Source organism: Martes martes (assembly GCF_963455335.1).
Source record: "Martes martes genome assembly, chromosome: 12".
NCBI classification, from domain to species: domain Eukaryota; kingdom Metazoa; phylum Chordata; class Mammalia; order Carnivora; family Mustelidae; genus Martes; species Martes martes.
In genome coordinates, this window is record NC_137900.1 from 36,983,026 (window position 1) to 37,003,670 (window position 20,645).

Here is a 20,645-nt window from a genome sequence, read left to right on the forward strand (position 1 = left end):
AACCAGGGAAAAAGTTTACAGCAGTCTGTGATGCTTTTTTTTTTTTTTTTTGAATGAAAATTGTCTTTAATTCAATAAATAAAGTTAAGGTACTAATGGGAACATTATGGTGAAATTATTTGCTACTCTTGTTATATAAGTGGAATCACAGATCAAAAACCAAAGGAGTGATATCTGCTTAGCTCCCAAGGCCAGGCTTCTGTGATAATTGCTGCAGAGTCTACATACAGCAAACGTCAAATCCTTATGTTGGGAACCTGATGGCATACTACACAGGGTTATAAATGTATTCAGCTGGTCAAATGCAAATCAAACATGTGAACACTCTTTGGGTTATATAGGTCATCTGTGCCCACATTGTTTTGAATTCAATTTATAATGCTCTAATATTTTCTTTAACTTTGAGTTCATTGATGCAATGAAAATTACATGAACTATAACATGTTATTTTTTAAAAATCTGATACAAAATATTTAACAGTATACTGGAAAAGTCATTATGAAGATTATTATTGATATGTAGTAAACAATGAGCCATTACTTTAAGGATAAATGTACTAGAGATGAGCTGAACAGCTTTTTGAAGTTAGTTAATCAGAAACATTTACCATCAGTTGTTTATGCTACTATGTTCCCCTCTTCCACTTCACTGATCAAACCCTACCTTGATTTTATCCATATTTCACATGTATGCAACTGTCATAATTCATCCATATCACTGTCATCCCCACAAGTACCTTTTTGCTAAGGTTTCTTTAGAAGACTTAGAGGAAGTACCTTAGAATAAAATATTTGGGTTTTTTGGTGCTCCTTAGATGTAATGCAGCTATTCCTTAAGGTCAAACCTAGAATATCAACTCTGCCCCTATAGGTTGCTCTAATTTCTGCAGGATGCTTCCTGTGTTGTATTTTAAATTGGTCAAGCTTGCTCAGATGACACCAAAGTTACCCAGTATGTTGAAGTTACAAATACAAATGACCACATTATTTAGCAGCAAGCCTTTGAAGTAAATGCAACGAAAAGCTTATGATATAAGACCTGCCCTGAATTAAATATAACTAATATTTTATGAGTCATTCCGTCCAAAATTCAGTTTGACTATGAACGTCAGCTCTGTCCAGTCTGACCTTGGCAACAGAAGTTTCAGTGCATGAATTTATTATGTGGAGATTATCTCCAGACAAAGGATGAATGAGCTCAGAAGATAATATTGAGAGTGACTCTGTTTAGGAAGCCTCTTTCCATTTTTTATGGGCCTAGATGTGAAGCATACATGTGGAAATCCCCTTAGGCCACCATTATATTCGATGATATAGTTTCAATGATTTGAATTATAGGCCTTTCTAAAAAATCACTTGGTCAAATTCATTTAAGAAAGGAACACTGCTTTGTCAAAGCTGGCAGTACCAAGCTATAGATAAAATTACAACAATGCTTTTATTAGCCATGATAGGGGGAAAAATGTCTCTAGGGATCAGAAACTGGATGAGTAAGCATAAAGTGAGGCCATAGCCTAGTTTCATTTGTTCCCCTACACCATAGCTACAAAATGTATTGGAGGTAATTCCAAAAGATGTATCAAGGGCTTTAGTTTTTTATCAGAAATAATTTTCATTTTCCAGTCAATGCATATCTTATTTTTTCCACCATTAATTCTACAATGTGGTCTCAATTATATCGGTAAGAAAAGTGGGAAACAACCCATCCTGACCCCAAAATTTTGAATTAATAAATGTTCTTTATCAAACTATTATACAGATTAATGCACCACAACTTGTGGGATGATTAAAATGACCCTTTGTTATGGGAATCAGCAGCACAGACCCATAGAATTTAATTGCAGGAAAGTTCAATGTCATATAGCTCTATACTTTAATCCATTAGCATTGCTGTGCATTTTAGAGGTTAAAACTTGGCTATAAAAATGAATCAGCTTCCTATTGCTAGCAAATGGTTCTACTTCTAGGAAAAGGTTATTATTTAAAAGTATTTGACATCATTTTTGGATTGGATCTTAATTCTTTGGTAACTCGTTTTTTGCTTTTTGTTTCTTTTTGTTTTTTTTTTTTTAAGATTTTATTTATTTATTTGACAGACAGAGACCACAAATATGCAGAGAGGGAGGCAGAGAGAGAGAGAGGGAGAGGGAAGCAGGCTCCCTGCTGAGCAGAGATGAGCAGAGAGCCGGATGGGGGTACTGAATCCCAGGACACTTAGGTCATGACCTGAGCCAAAGGCAGAGGCTTAACCCACTGAGCCACGCAGGTGCCCTGTTTCTTGTTTTTAACAGGAGGAAAGATTCATAGATTCTACAAGTTACCTTTGCATTTAAATTCATTAATTTATTCAAGAGCTGATTAAAATAGTAAGTAATAATAATAACAATCTCAAAATTAACTGATTAGTCAGTTGCAAGTAAAAGCATGCCTTACTTCAAAATTTTTACAAAAGGGGCACCTATAAAGAGGGTACATGATATGATGAGTACAGGGAGATATACTCAACTAATAAATCACTGACTATCAAAAACTAATGATGCATTATACTTTGGCTAATTGAATTTAAATTTTTAAAAAGGGGGGTACCTGGGTAGCTCAGTTGGTTAAATGGCTGCCTTCAGCTCAGGTCATGATCCTGGAGTCCCAGGATCAAGCCCCCCTTGTGGGGAGTCTGCTTATCCCTCTGCCCTTCCTCCTACTCCTTCTCTCTCTTTCTCTCTCTCTCTCACTCATTCTCTCTCCCTCAATTAGATAGATAAAATCTTTAAAAAAATTTTACAAAAGATCAGTTGACATTTCACATTCAGATGGGAGATTACTATTCCTCTAACATAGGAATGATTTTGTTCATTTTGTTCAAATGATTTTGTTCCTGTTTTATTAACAGAAAAAAATTATAACATAAATTAATTGACATTATTGAAATTATATCCTAAATTACACCCCTCCAATGCTTATATACTCATAAAATACTGAAATAAAAGCATAATTCTAACCCTGAACTCATCTCCCCTTCTGAACTTGATCAAGTTTAACTCAGATAAATGAAGTGGGTGAAGATGAACCATATGTCTAGAGAGGGTATATGTCTGCCAAAAGAAGCTAGCAGCCCTTATATGTCAGATCACAGTCTCCTTAGTGCAGACATGTATGAAATACACATCTCTTCCCTGTACGGCAGCTAAGGAATTTCTACTTTCTCTTGCTGTGTTTGCACTAATTTAAGGTGGAGAAAATACCTGGATACAACAGGTTGGGCTATAAGATGTAGCCTAGGTTATAAATAAACTTAACAAATTAAAATCTCATATGTCCCCAAATGGGGACCTTTTAATTTGCTTTCTGAAGTGATTCAAACCAGCATCATGTTAAAATAGCAAAGTTTTTCCTGTATTTGACTGAACCACAGCCATTAACTCGTTTGGACCTTTGGGGATATGGCTTAACATTTCTGATCAGTTTCCCCATCTAAATAAAATATATAATACATAGGGCTTATTCTCCATATTATGTATTAATTTACCAAAAAAAAAACAAAAACCAAAACCAATGTTTTGTTTTTATTTTTTTATTTTTTATTTTTTTTGCAAAAAGAGTATTAATTAAAATGCACCTACTACTGTTGTAAAATTTCAGAAATTAAAATCATACTATTTAGTGTTTGCTCTGATTTTTGTTCTATATTTCTTTCTTGGCTCAGAATTGGGAATGTGTGTTTCTTTCTTTTTTTTTTTTTTTGTCCCTTAAGTTAAATGCATTTTTGATTCTGAAATACCACAAAATATAGAATAAGGCAAACATTCTAATCAGTGTAATTCTGTGAGAAACTGGTCAAGAACGCATAGCAGGTCAGATGTTGAATTCTGGTGCAAATCGCGATTTAGCATTTGTAACAGCTTTAGCTAAAATTACACTAATGAAGCAGACCTTGGAGTTCATAACAATGATGATTAAGTCTTTGCTCACAATTCACTTCAACTTCCACACCTTGCATCATGTTTTACAAGAGGCAAGGGGCAAAATATTAAAGTCAGCAAAGATTAGACACATTGTAAGCTTTACTGCAGCTAGATGTCTTTTAATTAAAGCAAAAAGTTCTTTGTTGGGATCCCTAGAGGTTACCAGCCCCATAGCACTGAACCATCCAACAGCTGACCAGCCAGCCATAAGTCAGCACCTGGATTAGACTTCCTCCCATACAGAGGAAGAGTATGTTTAATAAATTAAGTAACGAATGAAAGACACAGCCAACAAACACATAGTTACCTCATCTAACTCCATCTCGTCTGGACTCTCCCATGGCTTGATAAATTTCCCACGAGATTTCTTCAAAGGCACAATTATTATGTAGTAACCTCTGCACAAGAATGTACAGACAAAAATAAGGTCAGATCAAAGGAAAAAGAAAATGGATATGTCCTTAAATCTTGCACAGACCAGTGACTGAGAATGAAGGCAAATTATGGATACGGAGTGACTTGTCCACTAATGAGGAATAACCACCTGTTTGTTCAATTTTAAAAATAACATGGGTAGACCATTATGTGTGACCTCAAAGATTTTGTATGGTTAATACCACCATGGTTGACTGCTCTTTATTAGGTATCGTAAACAGAGCAGAAACAGTTTGTTAAGACCCTGGTGCTGGGCACATACAAGTTTAGTACACTGAAATCCAACATTACAAGCTGCCAAATCAAGTATTTTCTATGACATCAATTTATAAGGGCTTTTTTTTTAAAAGAAACTGTATAATAAAAATTACTCTTAGCTCATACAAATGTCCAGATGATGACAACAATGATTTTATTTACATACTCCTAAAATACTTTTTATTTGGATAAGAAATTAAATACATAAAATTATCCATAATTTCATAACAGTTATATAGTAATATAATTGTTTTCTACCCATCAAGTTGCAAACCTTAAGATAAATACTGAAGAAATTTGGAGGCAACCACTATCTGAGGGCCTTCAAAATAGATCTCAAAAAATAAATGTATAAGAAGAGCATAAGTAATTGAGTACTCTCATTAAGAATAGTCAACCAAAATTTTAGTAAGTATAAAGGTACCTATTCACAAGTAGATATGGGCTATTTGAAAAATGGTTTTGCAATTTCCGCAAACTGCATATCCTGCTCTTGTATTCATGGTTTGTGACTGTCTGATTTTTGGTAGTAACTATGTAAGAATTCTGAATATAGGTGTATAATAGCTAACACATCAATCACTTCCTCTTAGGAATTATATTAAATGTATACTATATTATACTATATTAATATATTGTACTAAATGTATAATATCATTTTGCTCTCTGAAAAACTGTATAAGGACAGTAAACAAAAAGGTAAATCCAGAGAGATTAAATTATGACCCAAATTAAAACACATAGTAAGGGGATACAAATATATACATATATTTTAACCTTGGCAATAGTCTGGCTCTTTTTTTGTTTCATTACTCTGTATTATAAAATACTTTTAAAACTCCATTATTTTGTGGAGACTTGTAAAAATGAACATATACACATACATGCACACACACTTCTAGAAGAGAAGGAAGGGAAGAGAAGAGACCACAGGATGGGCGCCACCAACCTTGCATTGAATTATATCACAGAGAAAAATAACACATACAGGAAGGCCTCTTTCTACTTATAACAAAACAAAACCTGCAATAAACTCAGTAAAACCTTGTGATAAAGGACTCAGTTTCCATAAGTGGAGTCTAGAGCTGCACTGTCCAATATGGTAGCCACTAGCCAGACATGTGGCTTATCTGAACTGAAATCTGTTCACATTGTTAAAGACATTGGATTTTTAAAACTATGTATGAAAAGTAAATGTAAGGTATCTCGGCAATAAATTTTTAATAGTGACCATATGTTAAATGATAATATTATAGATATATTATGTAAAAATATGCTGTTAAAATTAACTTTACCTATTTCTTTGTCCTTTTTGTTATAGTCGCTAGAAAATCTAAGGTTTCACACGTTGCTTTCATGATATTGAGCAGTGTTATTTTAGAGTGTTTTGGTGAAGAATGTGGCATCTGGAGATACATCTGGCCCACAATTTGAAGGTCTGTCACTAATCTGCTGTATGATCTTGGGGAGATCATTTAACATCCCTTAATCTCAGTTGTACACTATGAAAAATGAAAGCACAGTGTGTGGCAAGTCACACCAAACTGAGGCAAGCCACTACTGTTAGTACTGACCATCATCATGGGAGAAATGCACCTGAACTATGTTATTCAAGTAGGACTCAGTGACATTCCCTGAGATGCAAGTTCAAGGACTTGTCAAACATTTTATTCTCTCTAATCAAGAATTCAGGTCAAACCAGACAACTATACTAGAACATTCTCTCCATGGTGCCATCTGAGCAACTAATCAACAGACTCCCAGAATCACATCACCGACCCAATCATTTTCTTTCCTACCAATAATCATGATGATCAAGGAGGGTGAGAAGGAAGAGTTGGGGTGTGTGTGAGAGAGGCCAGTATCTTGTACTTCATAATCCAGAGTAAGCTTCCTCCTCTTCCTATCCTCCTACCACCTGAAGGATTTGCCAAACAAGTCCATCATGTTAAATGAGCCTGGAGAAGAATGACAGGGGCTGCAACTGAGCACACAAAATAACACTGCAGATGCACTTGATAAACACACTCATCAGGGAACCACCTGCTTTTCACTACCAACTGCACTAAGTGAGGATTGCTTCTCTCCACCTAAAGTAATGATACTACACATTATCAAGAGCTCCCATTGTCCTCTTTCTGAATCTTGGAAATCAAGGTTAAGATGATGAATTCTATTAATTTTTCTTTTGCTTTCATACTTGAGTTGCTATTCTTGTACAGGAAAAAAAAAAATCCATTCTTTTCTTCTGTACTCTCCAACTGTTCATTTAACTTGTGGCTAGGATAAGAATTGAACAGCCTCCCCCATAGCAAGTAATTAACAGTGTGGCTGGATATGCATGGCTTTTCTGTCTCCTGATGTCAAAGCAGCTCTTGCATTGAAAGAAATGTGGCATAAGGAATTTGGAATGCCATATTATAAGACAGTATGGCCTGGAACTACATTTCAGCCATGTTCTCTGCAACCATGGCTTTTCAAAAACCCAAATGGTTGCCTTTTCTGAAACTTGGTTTTCCCCTGACAACCCTGCTTCCCTCACAGGCTTTCATGTGGGTCTGTGTATTCATGCCCCTCCCCCACCCAGCAAACCTCAGATGGAGGGCATAGGGTTTCCCTCCTGGCTCACTGTTGCTTCTTTCAGGTATTTTTCCCTCCCCCCTTAACCTAAAAACATAAAGCAAGCCAAGAAACAAGGGCCTCTTTTTTTGAAGTTCATACATTTCAGCTAAATTATTATTCTATTATCATGATCTTCTCTCACTGATTTTTGTCATCTACGAACCCCTTCAGAAACCCCCTTTTTCTTTCCTTCCTTCCTTCCTTCCTTCCTTCCTTCCTTCCTTCTTTCTCTCTCTCTCTCTCCTCTTCCCTCTTTTTCCCCCCAGGGTCAGTGGTCTTCCTTTTCTCCCAAACTCTGCCATCATCCTTGGTAATTTCAAGTTCCAAAGAGCACCATGCATCACCCAAGGCTCTTAGATCTTTGATTCTTCTCTGCTAGAGCCCACATCTCCCACTCTACATTACCTAAAATCTGTAATTGCCCTTCTCTGTGCCTGAAGCCAAGGAGCTGCACAGGGCTTGAGAAATTATGTAGAGGGGACAATGATTTTGTAAATTCATATTCAGCAACTTCAGGCCTTCGACGCTGCCTGGCCATCCTACCACAATTTCTTCAGTTACTCATCCTTCCATTTTGTACAACAAGTTTTTCAGACTCTCTCCCCTGGTTGTAAACATTAGACATCTTTACCTCCTCACTGGAAGACAGCTTTATGTCTATGTAAAGAGAAAATAAAAACATTCAGACTAGAGCTCTCTCATCTTCCACCTACCAAACTATAAGGTTACTTGCATCTATACATAACCATAATCTGTCCTTTGGGTACAGTTGAGGGATTGGCTCTATTCATGAAGGCCAATCACTTTCTTGAATTGGTTCCCATCATCTGCTCTCTGAGGAAGTTGACTATGCATCATTACCCCCTACCCATATATTTCAACTTCTCCCTCCCCTTTGAATTCTATTAGTTTCCAACCCTGTATAAATACCTGACATTTAAAAAAACGAACAAACCACATCCACTCATCATCTTTCTTGCTCTATCCTACTCCTTACTACCCGAATTCTGGGGAGACCTGTGTTTCTTGCTGTTCTCCATTACCTCATCTTCCTCTGAATTTCCAGTCAATAATATTCTAGCTCCTGCCTCATTAGCCCACCGCACTGCCCACACCAGCGTCCTAAGTGACTTTGGTAGGATTGTACCAAATAAGAGTTTTGACCTTTGTCTTATGTGATCTCTTAGCAGAATTTGAAAATATTAATGAGACCCTCCATTAAACATTCTCAGCCATTTCTCTGTGCCCAATTCTCCTGGTTTTCCACTTAACATCTCTCACCACATTAACCTTAATTCTTTAACAGAATCTATTACCTACTACCTTGATATTAAATGGGAGAATCCCTGAAGATCAGGCCAAGGACGTCTCTTTATTCTCTCTTCTTCCTACATGGTGTCATTCTAGCTCAGGGTATCAGTTATCACCTAGATGCAAATTATCTGCAGATTCATTTCTTCATTCCAGAATGCTCCCTCTGAACTCTAGAGGTTTATCTAATTCCAACTCCATATCTTCATGTCTATGTCACAAAACTACTTTTAAGTTTACTGTGGTTAAAACAAAACTAAGGATATGCCTCCAAAATAAGTCTTCCACCATTATACCATGATCCATTTGCTATAAAACTAGGTGTTATCACTGATGATTTGCTTTAACTCTTTCCCTTTCTCATATCCAAAGCTTCACCAAATCCTATTACTTCCAAACTCTGTCTATAGTCCATTTACTTCTTCCTATCCCTGCAGCCACCACTTCTGCCTCTTTCCATGTCTCATGCTACCTTGGCCCCCGACTTTCTCTCACGTTTGAACTTAACTGCCTCTAGTCCAGTCTCTGAAATTTTCATTTTTCAATAGACAATTGATTTTATCATTTCCAGTTTAAAAACATTTCAGTAGACTCTCATTGCTCTTGGTAGAAAGGTCACAAAGTCTCATAAGCCTCAGCAGAATCTTGCCTGAATCCATCTCTCCATGCCCTTTGAAGCTACACCCTGATGGGCTTTCAGTTTCTTGAATTTATTTACTTCGGTCTATTCTGTCATCAAACCCTTGATCATTCTGTTCCATCTGCCTAGAACCTTCTGTCTCTTTCACAAGTCCAAAGTTAACTCCTCTCTTCCTTCAAATAACAACTCACTTTTTACTTTCTAAATGAAGTCTTTTCTGACCTCTCTGATTAGTTCCATTTCCCCTATTATATGGTCTTAATTAGTCTATAATTTTTTATACTATGTAAGACATATTTAGAAATTATTGCTAAAGCAAATGTACATATAAATTCCCTGGATTTTTTTTTTTTTTAATCTCTGCTGTTTTATCACTGAGTTATTTTTCCATTGAAAAGTGGAAGTAGGTGGAATAGGTGGCTTTCGAGAACATGTATGTCCCCTAAATCAGGCAGTCAAAACATTGGGATCCCTTCTCTCTGAGAACTTTCTTTTTTTTATATTTAATTAATTCATTTACTTGAGAGAGAGAGCACAAGTTGGGGGGAGGGTCAGAAGGAGAAGCAGACTCCCTGCTGAACAGGGAGGCTGAGGTGGGACTCATCTCTAGGACTCCAGGATCATGACCTGAAGTGAAGGCAGTATCTTAACCAACCCAGCCACCCAGGCACCCTCCTAGAACTTTCAACTCTCAATCTCCATCCAGCATTTTCTCCTTTCTTCAAACCAGCAATGATGTGACCAAATACTGTTTATAGAAAATATACTTCTTTTTGCAAAAGTTCTTTTCTTTACAAGTGTAGTAATGATTCTTATTCTAATATCATGGGAGAATAAGGAAAAAAAAAAAAAGATGACTCAGATAAGAAAAGTGAAATAGGGAGCTAAGATGTACTCTACAAATTGAAACCAACCAAGTTATATGAACTGAAAGAACTTGCTTGAAATAGAAAAAAAAAAATGTTTTGGGGTATAGATCAGCTTTATATATGGATAAAATTAAAGTTTATGCTTCACCTATCTGACTCAAGCTTGAAGTTAAGCTCAAAATACATTTTTTGAAATAAGACTTTAACTATTAAACTAAAAGAAAAATAAATAAATTCAGAATCAATATATCTGCAAATGCTCTGACTACTTATAAAGTAAGCTATGTTTTCCCAGTATATTAGATTTAATTAGATAGGTTAAATCTAACCTTCAGAATTTTAATTATATTAAGTAAAGTTTTACTAATTTTATTTAATATGTTATCACCAAGGGGGACCCAGCTCCATATAATTATTTGGGAAGGCGAGCTCCAGTGTTTGTAGTGGTCCCTCTTCAAATTCAGCCAGGCTTTTTGTATTAGCAGAATGTATTAGCATTCTCAAACTCATTATTTAACTAGGAGGTCAAAATCTGTCTCAGAATTTAATGATGAATGTCATTGCTTGCATAACTTCATGTTTCATATATATATATACATATATATATGTATATATGTATATGTATATATATTTGCTATGATTATTTAGGTATATATTTTTTAAGTCAAATTAATTTACCATAGAAAACCCAAAGCAGGTTGAACGATCTTTCCAGTATCTATGTTTAAATTAAGGTTTTCAATCTTTTTGGCTATGTATTGTCAGACAAGTGAAAATTACTTAATTGCTTCAAGCCTCATTTTCCTTTTTTATAAAATGGTGGATGATAATGCTGGGCTCTGGGAAACCTCTCCCTTTACCTCTCATCTGAATTCTCATGACAACTACCCATCTTATTGCTCCATAACACTAATACATTTCCATGATCTTTGACTGCATATGTGCCTAATGACTCCTCATTCTAAGGATTGTCTAGGCCAGTTCCGTCTATTCTTACTTGTCCTTGAGTTCTTAATGGTTTATCAATTGTCCTAGGGGAAAAAAAAAAAACAAAGTCCTGGTCTGACCAACAAATCATGGTTCGTATAAGTCATGGTTTAACATGTGGGGTTAGAGCCAGACTGCCGGAGGTCAAATCTTTCCTCTCTGGCTTTGCTCTTGTGTGGCTAGGCTATGTTAACTCATGTCAAACCTTCAAACCTTCCTTAGCCATAAAAATGAGAAACACCCTCCTTGTGAAGAGTCCATCAATTACTGTGTGCAATGCCCTTGAGCAGCAACTAATAAGCCCCCACCCCCAATCATTATTACAGCTATTCTTAGTATCAACTTTATGATTGTGGCCAGGCTGTATCTCTGAGCCTCATTTTACTCACCCATAAATGGCATGAATACCTACCTCACAGGGTTATTTTGAGACTTAAATAACACATTCAAATGCCTTCAGTAAACTGTAAAGCACTATACAAGTTTAAATCTTTACCACTGCAGTTGACAACCATGTGATGACTGAATTATTTCTCATTAAACCTTAAACAGATGATACATTAATATATTAAGCTAGTAATAGCGCACACATTTTATGAAGCACCTTTGTTAGCCATGTTTCCAAGAATATCTTCTTTAAAAGAGGAAAAAGTAGGCCAACCTGAAAGCCAAATTAATTAGATCAAAGACATTTAGAATTTCACAAAGTGCTTTTATTCATTTCTACTTTTCATAAATATAAAATGATTACTATGAAATTAACTTACGTTGGGTAACTTCTGGCAGCTTATCTTTTAGTGCAGTCTGTGTGGTACATTTTTCCTTACCACCCAGACTAAAATCCTGCTCTATAGACTCAGGGAAGTTCCCTTTGTCACAACTTGCTTCTGAATAATGGTGGAGTTGCTAGATTTTCCAACTCGCATTCTGCCCCCCAAGTCTATCTAACCAAGTAGAAGGTGGAAGCACCGCAAATTCCTGAGGGCAGAACCTGCCGCACCTACAGGGCTATTTCACAAGAAATGTAGCCTTTCCCTAAGGGAGGTTCCCCACTTCACACAAAAACCACTTGTGAGAGAATACAGAAGCAATGAGCCTCGACTGTGTTTACAAGAGACAGATTTGTTTCTGAGTTGTAGGAAGTTGTGGGTAGGGATCAAGACTTCCCAATTACCTTGGCCAGAAACGAGAACACATGGTTTCTGTTGATAAAAACAGCCCTTCAATCACCAAAATTTCATTTTACTAGAAAATAAATTGGAAGAATTTTTCTAAAGAGCTTTCACCTGAATGCAAGTTAGCAACCCCGCCCACAGCTCTGATATCAGTCCTGTTTTCTCTCCTCATTTTCCCCTGGCATATTGAACAAAACGCTACATTCCTTTCTAATTTCTTAACTTGCCAACTGCTGCAAGTGGCACAACATAGCTCACAGCTGCCTGTAATAATGGATGGTGCCACAGAAAGACAGGACTGGTAGCTTTATGTTATTATCCCTTCAAAAAGTCCAATGTCTATAGATTACTTAGCATTTTTCTTTTGTTTATTTTTTCTAACAGGATATTTGTTTTTCATTTCCTATGGTTCTGATACTCTTCCCATTCAAGGACTTTCCTAGTTTTGTCTTTTGCTCTTTTCCCCAGAGTAACTGGAATATATTTCTGGGAATTTTTTTTTAAACATTTTATTTATTTATTTGACAGAGAGAGAGATAGATCACAAGTAGGCAGAGAGGCAGGCAGAGAGAGAGGGGGAAGCAGGCTCGCCGCCAGAGCAGAGAGCCCGATGTGGGGCTTGATCCCAGGACCCTGAGATCATGACCTGAGCCGAAGGCAGAGGCTTTAACCCACTAAGCCACCCAGGCGCCCCTATTTCTGGGAATCTTTAATTCATTTCTAGAACACATCCCCCACCCCCCACAGTCATTTGATTTCTTTTTATGTTTTGAAATGGTCTCTTCTCTTTGTTACCAAAGTTTTACCTCTTTTCCCTGACTCCTATTTCAAATACAGGAGGAGGAAGTACATAAATTAAACAAAGAGGGAAACTGAACAAGCTAAAGAAAAGCACTAAAAGGTAGACTATATTCTACAATATTCTCGACTCATTCAGAATTTGAAAATGAACCAAAAATCTACCACCAAAGGACTAAAATGCCTTTCTCAATAATATCTAACACAATAATATCTAACACACTCTACCAAGCCAATTGGGTAAAAAGTCACTAAAGACATTTTTCTGTAAGTCTTGAAAACTAGTAACAAATACTAAAAAATTATACTATACAATTTTCATCTTTCTGTCACTCTTTCATGCTTTTGTATGGATTAAATTTATACTCTGTTATCTTTCCCCTGTTCTTTCTTTATTTGCAACAATTTTGCTTTTTCTAAATATTTCCCACCCTCAAGACTCAAATTAAGTATCATCTCCTTCTAGACGTCTCTCGGACACCCAAGTTGGGCTAGAACTCTGGCAGTTCTTGCTTACTCTATGATATTTACACGATCTATTTTTCGTATGTGTCCTGCCACCGTCATGTAGGTCTTCATCTCATTCCTAGACCAGGCACTGGCAGTGTACAGAATACATGTCTGTTGGATGCCAGCTGAAATGTCTTCATGGATGGGGATGAGGTGGACAGATAACAAATGCTAGTCTTTCTCTTGCTGCTGTGGTAACCACATAGGCTGTCTTCTGCCTGAAACAGCAACTCCCCAACCATACTCCTATGGACCAGCTAGGCTCCTGTCATTCTTTAATCCTCATTTTTAATGTCACTTTCCCTAGAACCCTTCCCTGAGCTACTAAACTGGGGTTGGGAGCTTCACCTTTGGCCTCCCTTATCCATCTAAGCTTTGGTATCCTAAAACTGCATTACAATGGACTCTTCTTGTCCAAGTTCCCAATTAGCTATATTGTGTAAGAGCAGTAAGAAAATCAGGATTATCTCTAGTAAATCCCTAAAACATTGCCTGTCACTAGGATAGGGTGGGGGAGATATATATATATAATTTAAACAAAATGGATAACAAAAATGGATAAATATAATCTCACTTTCACATTAAATTTTGTTGGAATAAAATCACACTAATATTCCATTCTCATTTTCCAGTTTTCTGAATGATACAAGAAGAGGGGACAAAAAAGGAGATCTGATTTCTCAGTGAATTTATTTTAGTCATAATCTTTTGGAAATTCCACCATCTGGTTAAAATCCTCCAATTATTTCATCAAATAAATAAGAACAGAAGGTTTTCTCTGGAAGAATGGATTTTAGTTAAGTCAAAAGTTGCCAATTATTAGACTTTTCTAAATTTCAACCGTGGTGCTACATCAAAAAATTCTTGTTTATAGTTTTACTTTTTAATAGCAGATTTTTTTTTCTATCATCTTCTTTAAATTTTCTGGAGCTCTGGAAATTTCTGACTGTACACACCTTATTGAAAAATCTTTTGCCATGAACTTGCCCTGTCTTGGTTCTCCACTTAACTGTGTAATAGCTCTTTTCTTCCTGAGACCTTTACTTTAACCTTTGCTTCATATCTTTACCCCACTGTCTCAGTGATTCTGTTTCTTTCCATAAATACATTGCTGTTGTATTAATGATTCTCAAATTTCTATCCATAATACTAGTAATTTCTTTAAATGCACATCTCTAAGTAGGTATTTCACTGATACCTCATGTAAAACATATACAAAATTGAACTCAGTCATTTCCTCTTGACTTTTTTATCCTCTAGGATGAATGGCAGTATCATTCACTTTGTCACCCAAACTCAACTCTCAGAGTCGTCTATGACATTTTTTCCTCTGCCTTGATCCCTCATTAAAGTGTTTACCAACTCCTACTACACTACTGTTCTCATCTGCCTCTGCATCCTATTTACCCCATCACCACCTGATTTTAGAATCTTGTTATTTACCTAGAATCAACCAACTACACAATGACATTCCAACACTTTCTGGTGTTCTGACATCCTTCCAACATATGCCTTCAGGAGCCATCTTCCCTAAGAACTTCCCTAATTATGTTGCCAGATTGTTGCTAAATGTGAAGGTCCCAACAATCCATAAACTACATAGGAACGTCTCTGGTTGACCTTCAAATCTTTCATAACAAGTTTCATCTAAACATGACCATGGGGGATACAAGAAATGAGAAAGAAAGCAGATAGCACCATCCCCAGCATGCAGCGGATACCCAATAAATATTTCCTAAAGTGGAAAAAAAGGAAACTTAGGTATTATATAAATGATACATACCACTCTCCTGCACAAACACCTTTACTGAATTTCCACCATCTACCTGATATAGTTTCAAGTTCTGAGTGCAACTTAGCTCTTGTATACCTCTCTTACTTCTCTTGTTCAGGCCTTACAAAATAGCTCACTTCCTTTACTAATGAGCCCTTGCATATAATCTTCTCACTTTGATTTTTTATATGTGTCCTACTTGCCCTTTAAGATTAAATGAGAAACCTCCTTGACCCATTTCATTATCAGTTAACTGCTCTTAAAATAGAGTCTAACTCTATCATTAGCAGGTACTATATCTGCTTCTCTGTATCCCCCACTCTATGGTAGCTCTTTGGGGACAGAGTCCACATCTTCTTTTGTTCTCCATGGTTAACCACAATACTCATCCTTAGTAGACTGCAGTGAAAATATTTTTTTTTCTTCTATTGGCTACGACCAGCTAGCTGTATTGATTATAAAATGTACTGGCTATAATCAACTAACTATAGACAACCAATAAACTTCTTAATTGACTGGATTTAATCTTTCACTTCAGGCCCACTGTCCTCTACACTGTGCTCTATCCAAGACAGAAAACTCACATTTTCCAACTTTCAAGTTCTTCCTGACATTATCCTGAACTTTAACTTTTGAAATGTCTCCTTTCGGCACATATATACAACAACAGTGTTACATACCATGTTGCTTATCTCATTTCCCAAAGTTTCCTTCGGCTTCATAATACCTTGTAAGACTTCCTCACCCTTATAATAAGACTTGCCAAGTATTAATGTTATTCAACAAGTCACCTTATTCTGTACACTATGACATAAACTTCTTTAGCTTAAGGACTGCATTCTATTTCTATTTCTTAGTCTATTTCAACTAAGTTACATCTTTCCTGGGAAATAAAAAGCCCTCAATATTAAATTAATGAGAATCTGTGTTACAACAAACATGAGAACAGGGTGTAATAAGGCTTATTAAATAAAACTGAGAGCCTATGCTGAAGAAGCTTTTACTTCACATACAGCAATAGAATCTTTTATAACTTCTATAATACTGAGGTTGAATTTTTTTTTCTTGTTTACTTGCATTTGTATCCTTCAACCCTAACCCTTCAATCGACTTACTTTATATTCTCATTTACAGGTACTTCAGGCAGTTGTACAGTAATCATGCCATCCAGATTGGTCTTCCCAATGAAGGCAGGCTTGGTACGTAGTACGTCTGGTGCAGTCTTTGCTGTTACTCTGTGTTGCAGCCCACCAGCACTATTCCCACGATTTGTTAGCACAAATGAATATGACTTCTCAGGCTTCAAGTTCACAATTAGTTTCTGGGTAGCCCGGCCATCAACTTCTTCAACCATTTTCCCATCATCATAAAGAATCTAGAGGATAGAAGCAATTGAAGAGATTTGGGTATCAGAGAGGAAATGTATGCTTTCTAAACTAATATGCACTTATTTATAGAATATGTCTGTCAAGTCAATTCTAATTTGGGGTAATTCCTAAGTCCGTAAGTATTCATAAATTCTAGAGATGGAATGAATTTTTCTTTTGTTCTTAGTGCATAATTATATGATGTTTCTAAGCCTAGAAATGTACATTATTTTCAATATTTGACTGTTGCTTGCATATAATCTTAATGGAAATTGTGCAGAAACACTCTAGGTTTTCAATGTATTATACACACCACCTTTTTTCTAAAGGTTTCTATTTCTGTCCCTAAGTACATTTGTGCCTTTAAAACGTTTCTCTATTCTTTATTTCATAGACTTGTACTTCTCGCTAACATCTCTCCATATCTCTCAATCACAAATTAAAGTTTAAAACATACAAAGGATTCAAGCCAATAAACAAATTTTTAAATATCAGGATATTGCATTTTCAAGATGTAGAAACCACATGAATTTCATTTTCTGGTAGAAAAACACAAGTACTAGCTTAGTTGCAAAAGTCTTGGAAGTACAAGTGACTGACAAGTAATACCACTCTATGTTTCAGCTCCCACTTCATCTTTCAAGTGAAAACCAAAAAAGAGAAAAGCAAGTGTGTGTGGCTGAAGCAAAGTGGTGTGCATGCTTTCTAAGTAACTGACTCAGGGAAATTGCATGTTCCCCACCCCCAGTTTCACCCATGATATCTTACATATTAGAAAACAACTTACTTTGAAAGGCATGGCAGAATTGTAATTTTCTGGAATTTCCCAAGACAACAGCACTGAAGTCTTCATTACTGCTTTGACATGAAAATTTTTTGCAAACACTGCTGGAAAAGGAAAAACAGTGTATTTACACTATTCCTAAAAACGTATGACCTGTCCTTTTCCACCATGGACCATCAGGCTTAGGCTAGATGACGTCTACTTTGATCTCAGAGAGAGAAGTGATTTGCCTACCTGTTTAGACCACTCATTTTACTACCCCATTCTCATAAAGATCTCTCTTTTCTCTCCAATTCAGTCACCTCATATTGTATTTTCCTTACCTGAGAACATTGGGGTGCTGTCAGCCAGACTTGCTTGGCATTCTATAACCAAAATCTAAGGCATCCAAAACATATTAAGTTTTACATACTTTACCTTTTGGCTTTTGCTGAACCTATTAATATGAATGGTCCGATCAGTTATTTATAGCTTCAAAATACTGATTTCCAAAGACCGACATTCCTTTAAAGGAGGAAGGCCGTAAGCAGACAAATCCTACCTTGATCCACAGGCAGTGTCCTGAACTGGACACTGGGACTATATGGCCCGGGCCCTTTGCTCGTGTGAGCACGTACTTTTACATCATATGTGGTATCTGGTTTTAAGCCACTCAGTGTCATAGTGGTATCAGCTGGAACAATAAGCTGCTCCATTGGGAGAAGAGGGATGTTGATATCCCTATACAGAAGAGTATACTTGGTGATGATGCCATTTCTCTCTGCTAGGACAGGTGGCTGCCAGGATAACTGGACAGAGGTTGAAGTGGTGCCTTCTGAATGGAGGTTTTGAGGGAATCCAGTTGGGACTTCTTCTGGAACAGAAATCTCCTTCACTATCTCTTCCCCAAAGCCCACTTTGTTTCTGGCTGAGAGCCTGAAGATATATGATGCTCCTTTATGGATGTCTGTAGCTGTAAAGTGATCTTCTTTCTCAGAGAACTCAAGAGTAGTGAGTGGTTCTGAATCTTTCCGCCCAAATTTTAGACGATAGCCCTGAAGAGGTCCGAATGTGTCCACAGGGGGGTGCCATTGAATGAGAGCAGTATTCATCTGAGTGTGGTTAATTACAAGCCGGGGTTTTCCTGGAACTGGAACACAGGGGAAAGAGTGGTAAGACCAATATACACGGCCATTTACATTTTAATCACTGCTGAATGGGAACACCACTCTACAGGAACTCCATTACATTATTTATTAAAAAAAAAAAAAAAAAAAAAAAGACTTGGTCTGTATTCCTTTGTGGAAATATGCTTCCTCTCATACTTATTAAGGTAGGCTGAGATACCAGAATTTGTAACAGACACAAATAGGATTAATTTAAGGGAATTCAAAAAAAAAAAAATTAAGAAACCTTCACGTATATAGAGGTTCATGCCACAGAGAAATGAATCCAAGTAAAGATGAGCTAATTAGATACAACTAATAAGAATAATAATCAGAACATATTTAATTATTGGGTACATGCAATGTACCAGGCACTGTGCTAAGAGCATTAGATGTAGTATCTCATTTGATTTACATTTTTCACTCTTGACTACACAGTCTGATTAGTTATTATCTTCATTATCTGAAGAAAATGACACCCAGAGAGATAGAAAACTATATAGTCAGAGGTATAATAAGTGAGGAAGCTATAAGACAATCTGAATACACAGCCTGAACACCTAACTATACTCTTACGTGGCTTGTAATTTTTTTTAAGTAGTACAAAATAATGGTTGCTTTGAGTTATTATGGTTATAATTACACTTTTTGTCTATACTTTTTACCTGGGGATAAACCATGACTAAGGAATGATTCTGACTAGTTAGTTGGCAGCTGATAAAACTAGAGCTTTTCTCTTAAAAACATTATAAATCTGAATTCTCACACCTCCAACCCAGGCCCAGTATGAAGACACTCTATGTGCAGATATCTAAAATATAAGCACTGTCTTCCTCAATATCTAAATGTCCACTGATTAAGAAAGTTATGAAATGGAAACACCAAAACAGTCCTCTATGTTATAAGATCCACAACTCTAAATAATTTTTTGAATAGTCCCTAAAAAGTGATGAGCCAGTGTTTGTGCTACGGAAATCGACAATGCCATTTTTTCCTCTGGGATTCACATCCTTTGGCTATAAATTCTCTCCTTTTTCTTCCTAATTATAGCACCCCTATCTTAAGGGCAATGGGAGTCTGATGCCTTATGTAATACATCTCAGACTAATTAAGACACAATTATAAATATAGGTGTCAGAAATATATTTTCTTCATTTTGGGGATTTAATTTCAGGGGTTTGCACTTAGTTGTCTACATTTCAAAGGAGGCTGTTTCCATAGCCAGTCAGCATGCCCCCTCTGAACATATATCTCCTACGCAAGGCATTAAATTAGCTTGATACAATGCTATTCTTAAATTTAAAAAAAAAAAAAAAAAGGAAGAAAAAGCCCAGAAGACTTTGCCTTAAAGGAGTTTTGCCATCTGTAATCCTGCTGCTTGAGGCAGTTCCAGGTGGCAGGATGTAAGTGAGGCAAATCTTATGACATTTAGACAAATTTGGCAGTGAGCATGGCACCCAGGAGGGTACTCAACATCACAGCTGTTCTTTGCTTTATACCTTTACATAGAGGTGTGTTCCTAAAAAGTTGTGTGAGAAGCAATTCGGGAGGAGTAAATCAAATCATAGTTTAAATGTTCCATGGGAGATTGTGATATAAAGGGATTGGAGGAGAATCCTTTTGTAATTATGTCTTAATTTATTGGTTTTACAGTGTCAGGTCTTCCTTCATGCTGGCTTTTCCTAATGTGAGCCCATCAAAGTAACTCTAAAGAGTATTAAGAACCTTTGTTCTTCAGAGGAGCAATCTGATATTTTGTAGCCTTGTTGCTTTTATTCTCTTTTCTGTTCCCCATCTTTTATGTGATTTGGCCTCTTCAGAATTCCCACAGCAAGGAATGAGGAGGAGAAAATGGCAAAACAAAACAAAACCCAGAACTGTAATCAACTCAGTTCAAGATGGCAGCTCTTCTAAGAGGGTTTGTTGCAGAGAGAGGTTGAAGCTAATGAGTGACATCCCTGGTCATCCCTCTAGACATTCTTGGGACTTGTACTTCCACATCATTCATGTCT

General features: G+C 36.5%; 1 protein-coding gene across 1 annotated transcript in view; it reads right to left on the bottom strand.

Annotated features, from left to right (window-relative positions):
- Positions 1–20,645, bottom strand: part of PTPRD (protein tyrosine phosphatase receptor type D) — a 401,932-nt gene that overhangs the window by 139,018 nt on the left and 242,269 nt on the right. Inside the window, exons 14-17 of the mRNA XM_080820332.1 lie at positions 18,030–18,617; positions 17,492–17,589; positions 16,453–16,712; positions 4,266–4,356 (exon numbers count right to left, since the gene is read on the bottom strand). Coding sequence (XP_080676458.1) covers positions 4,266–4,356; positions 16,453–16,712; positions 17,492–17,589; positions 18,030–18,617 — 1,037 coding nt within the window. The remainder of the gene's footprint in view (positions 1–4,265; positions 4,357–16,452; positions 16,713–17,491; positions 17,590–18,029; positions 18,618–20,645) is intronic.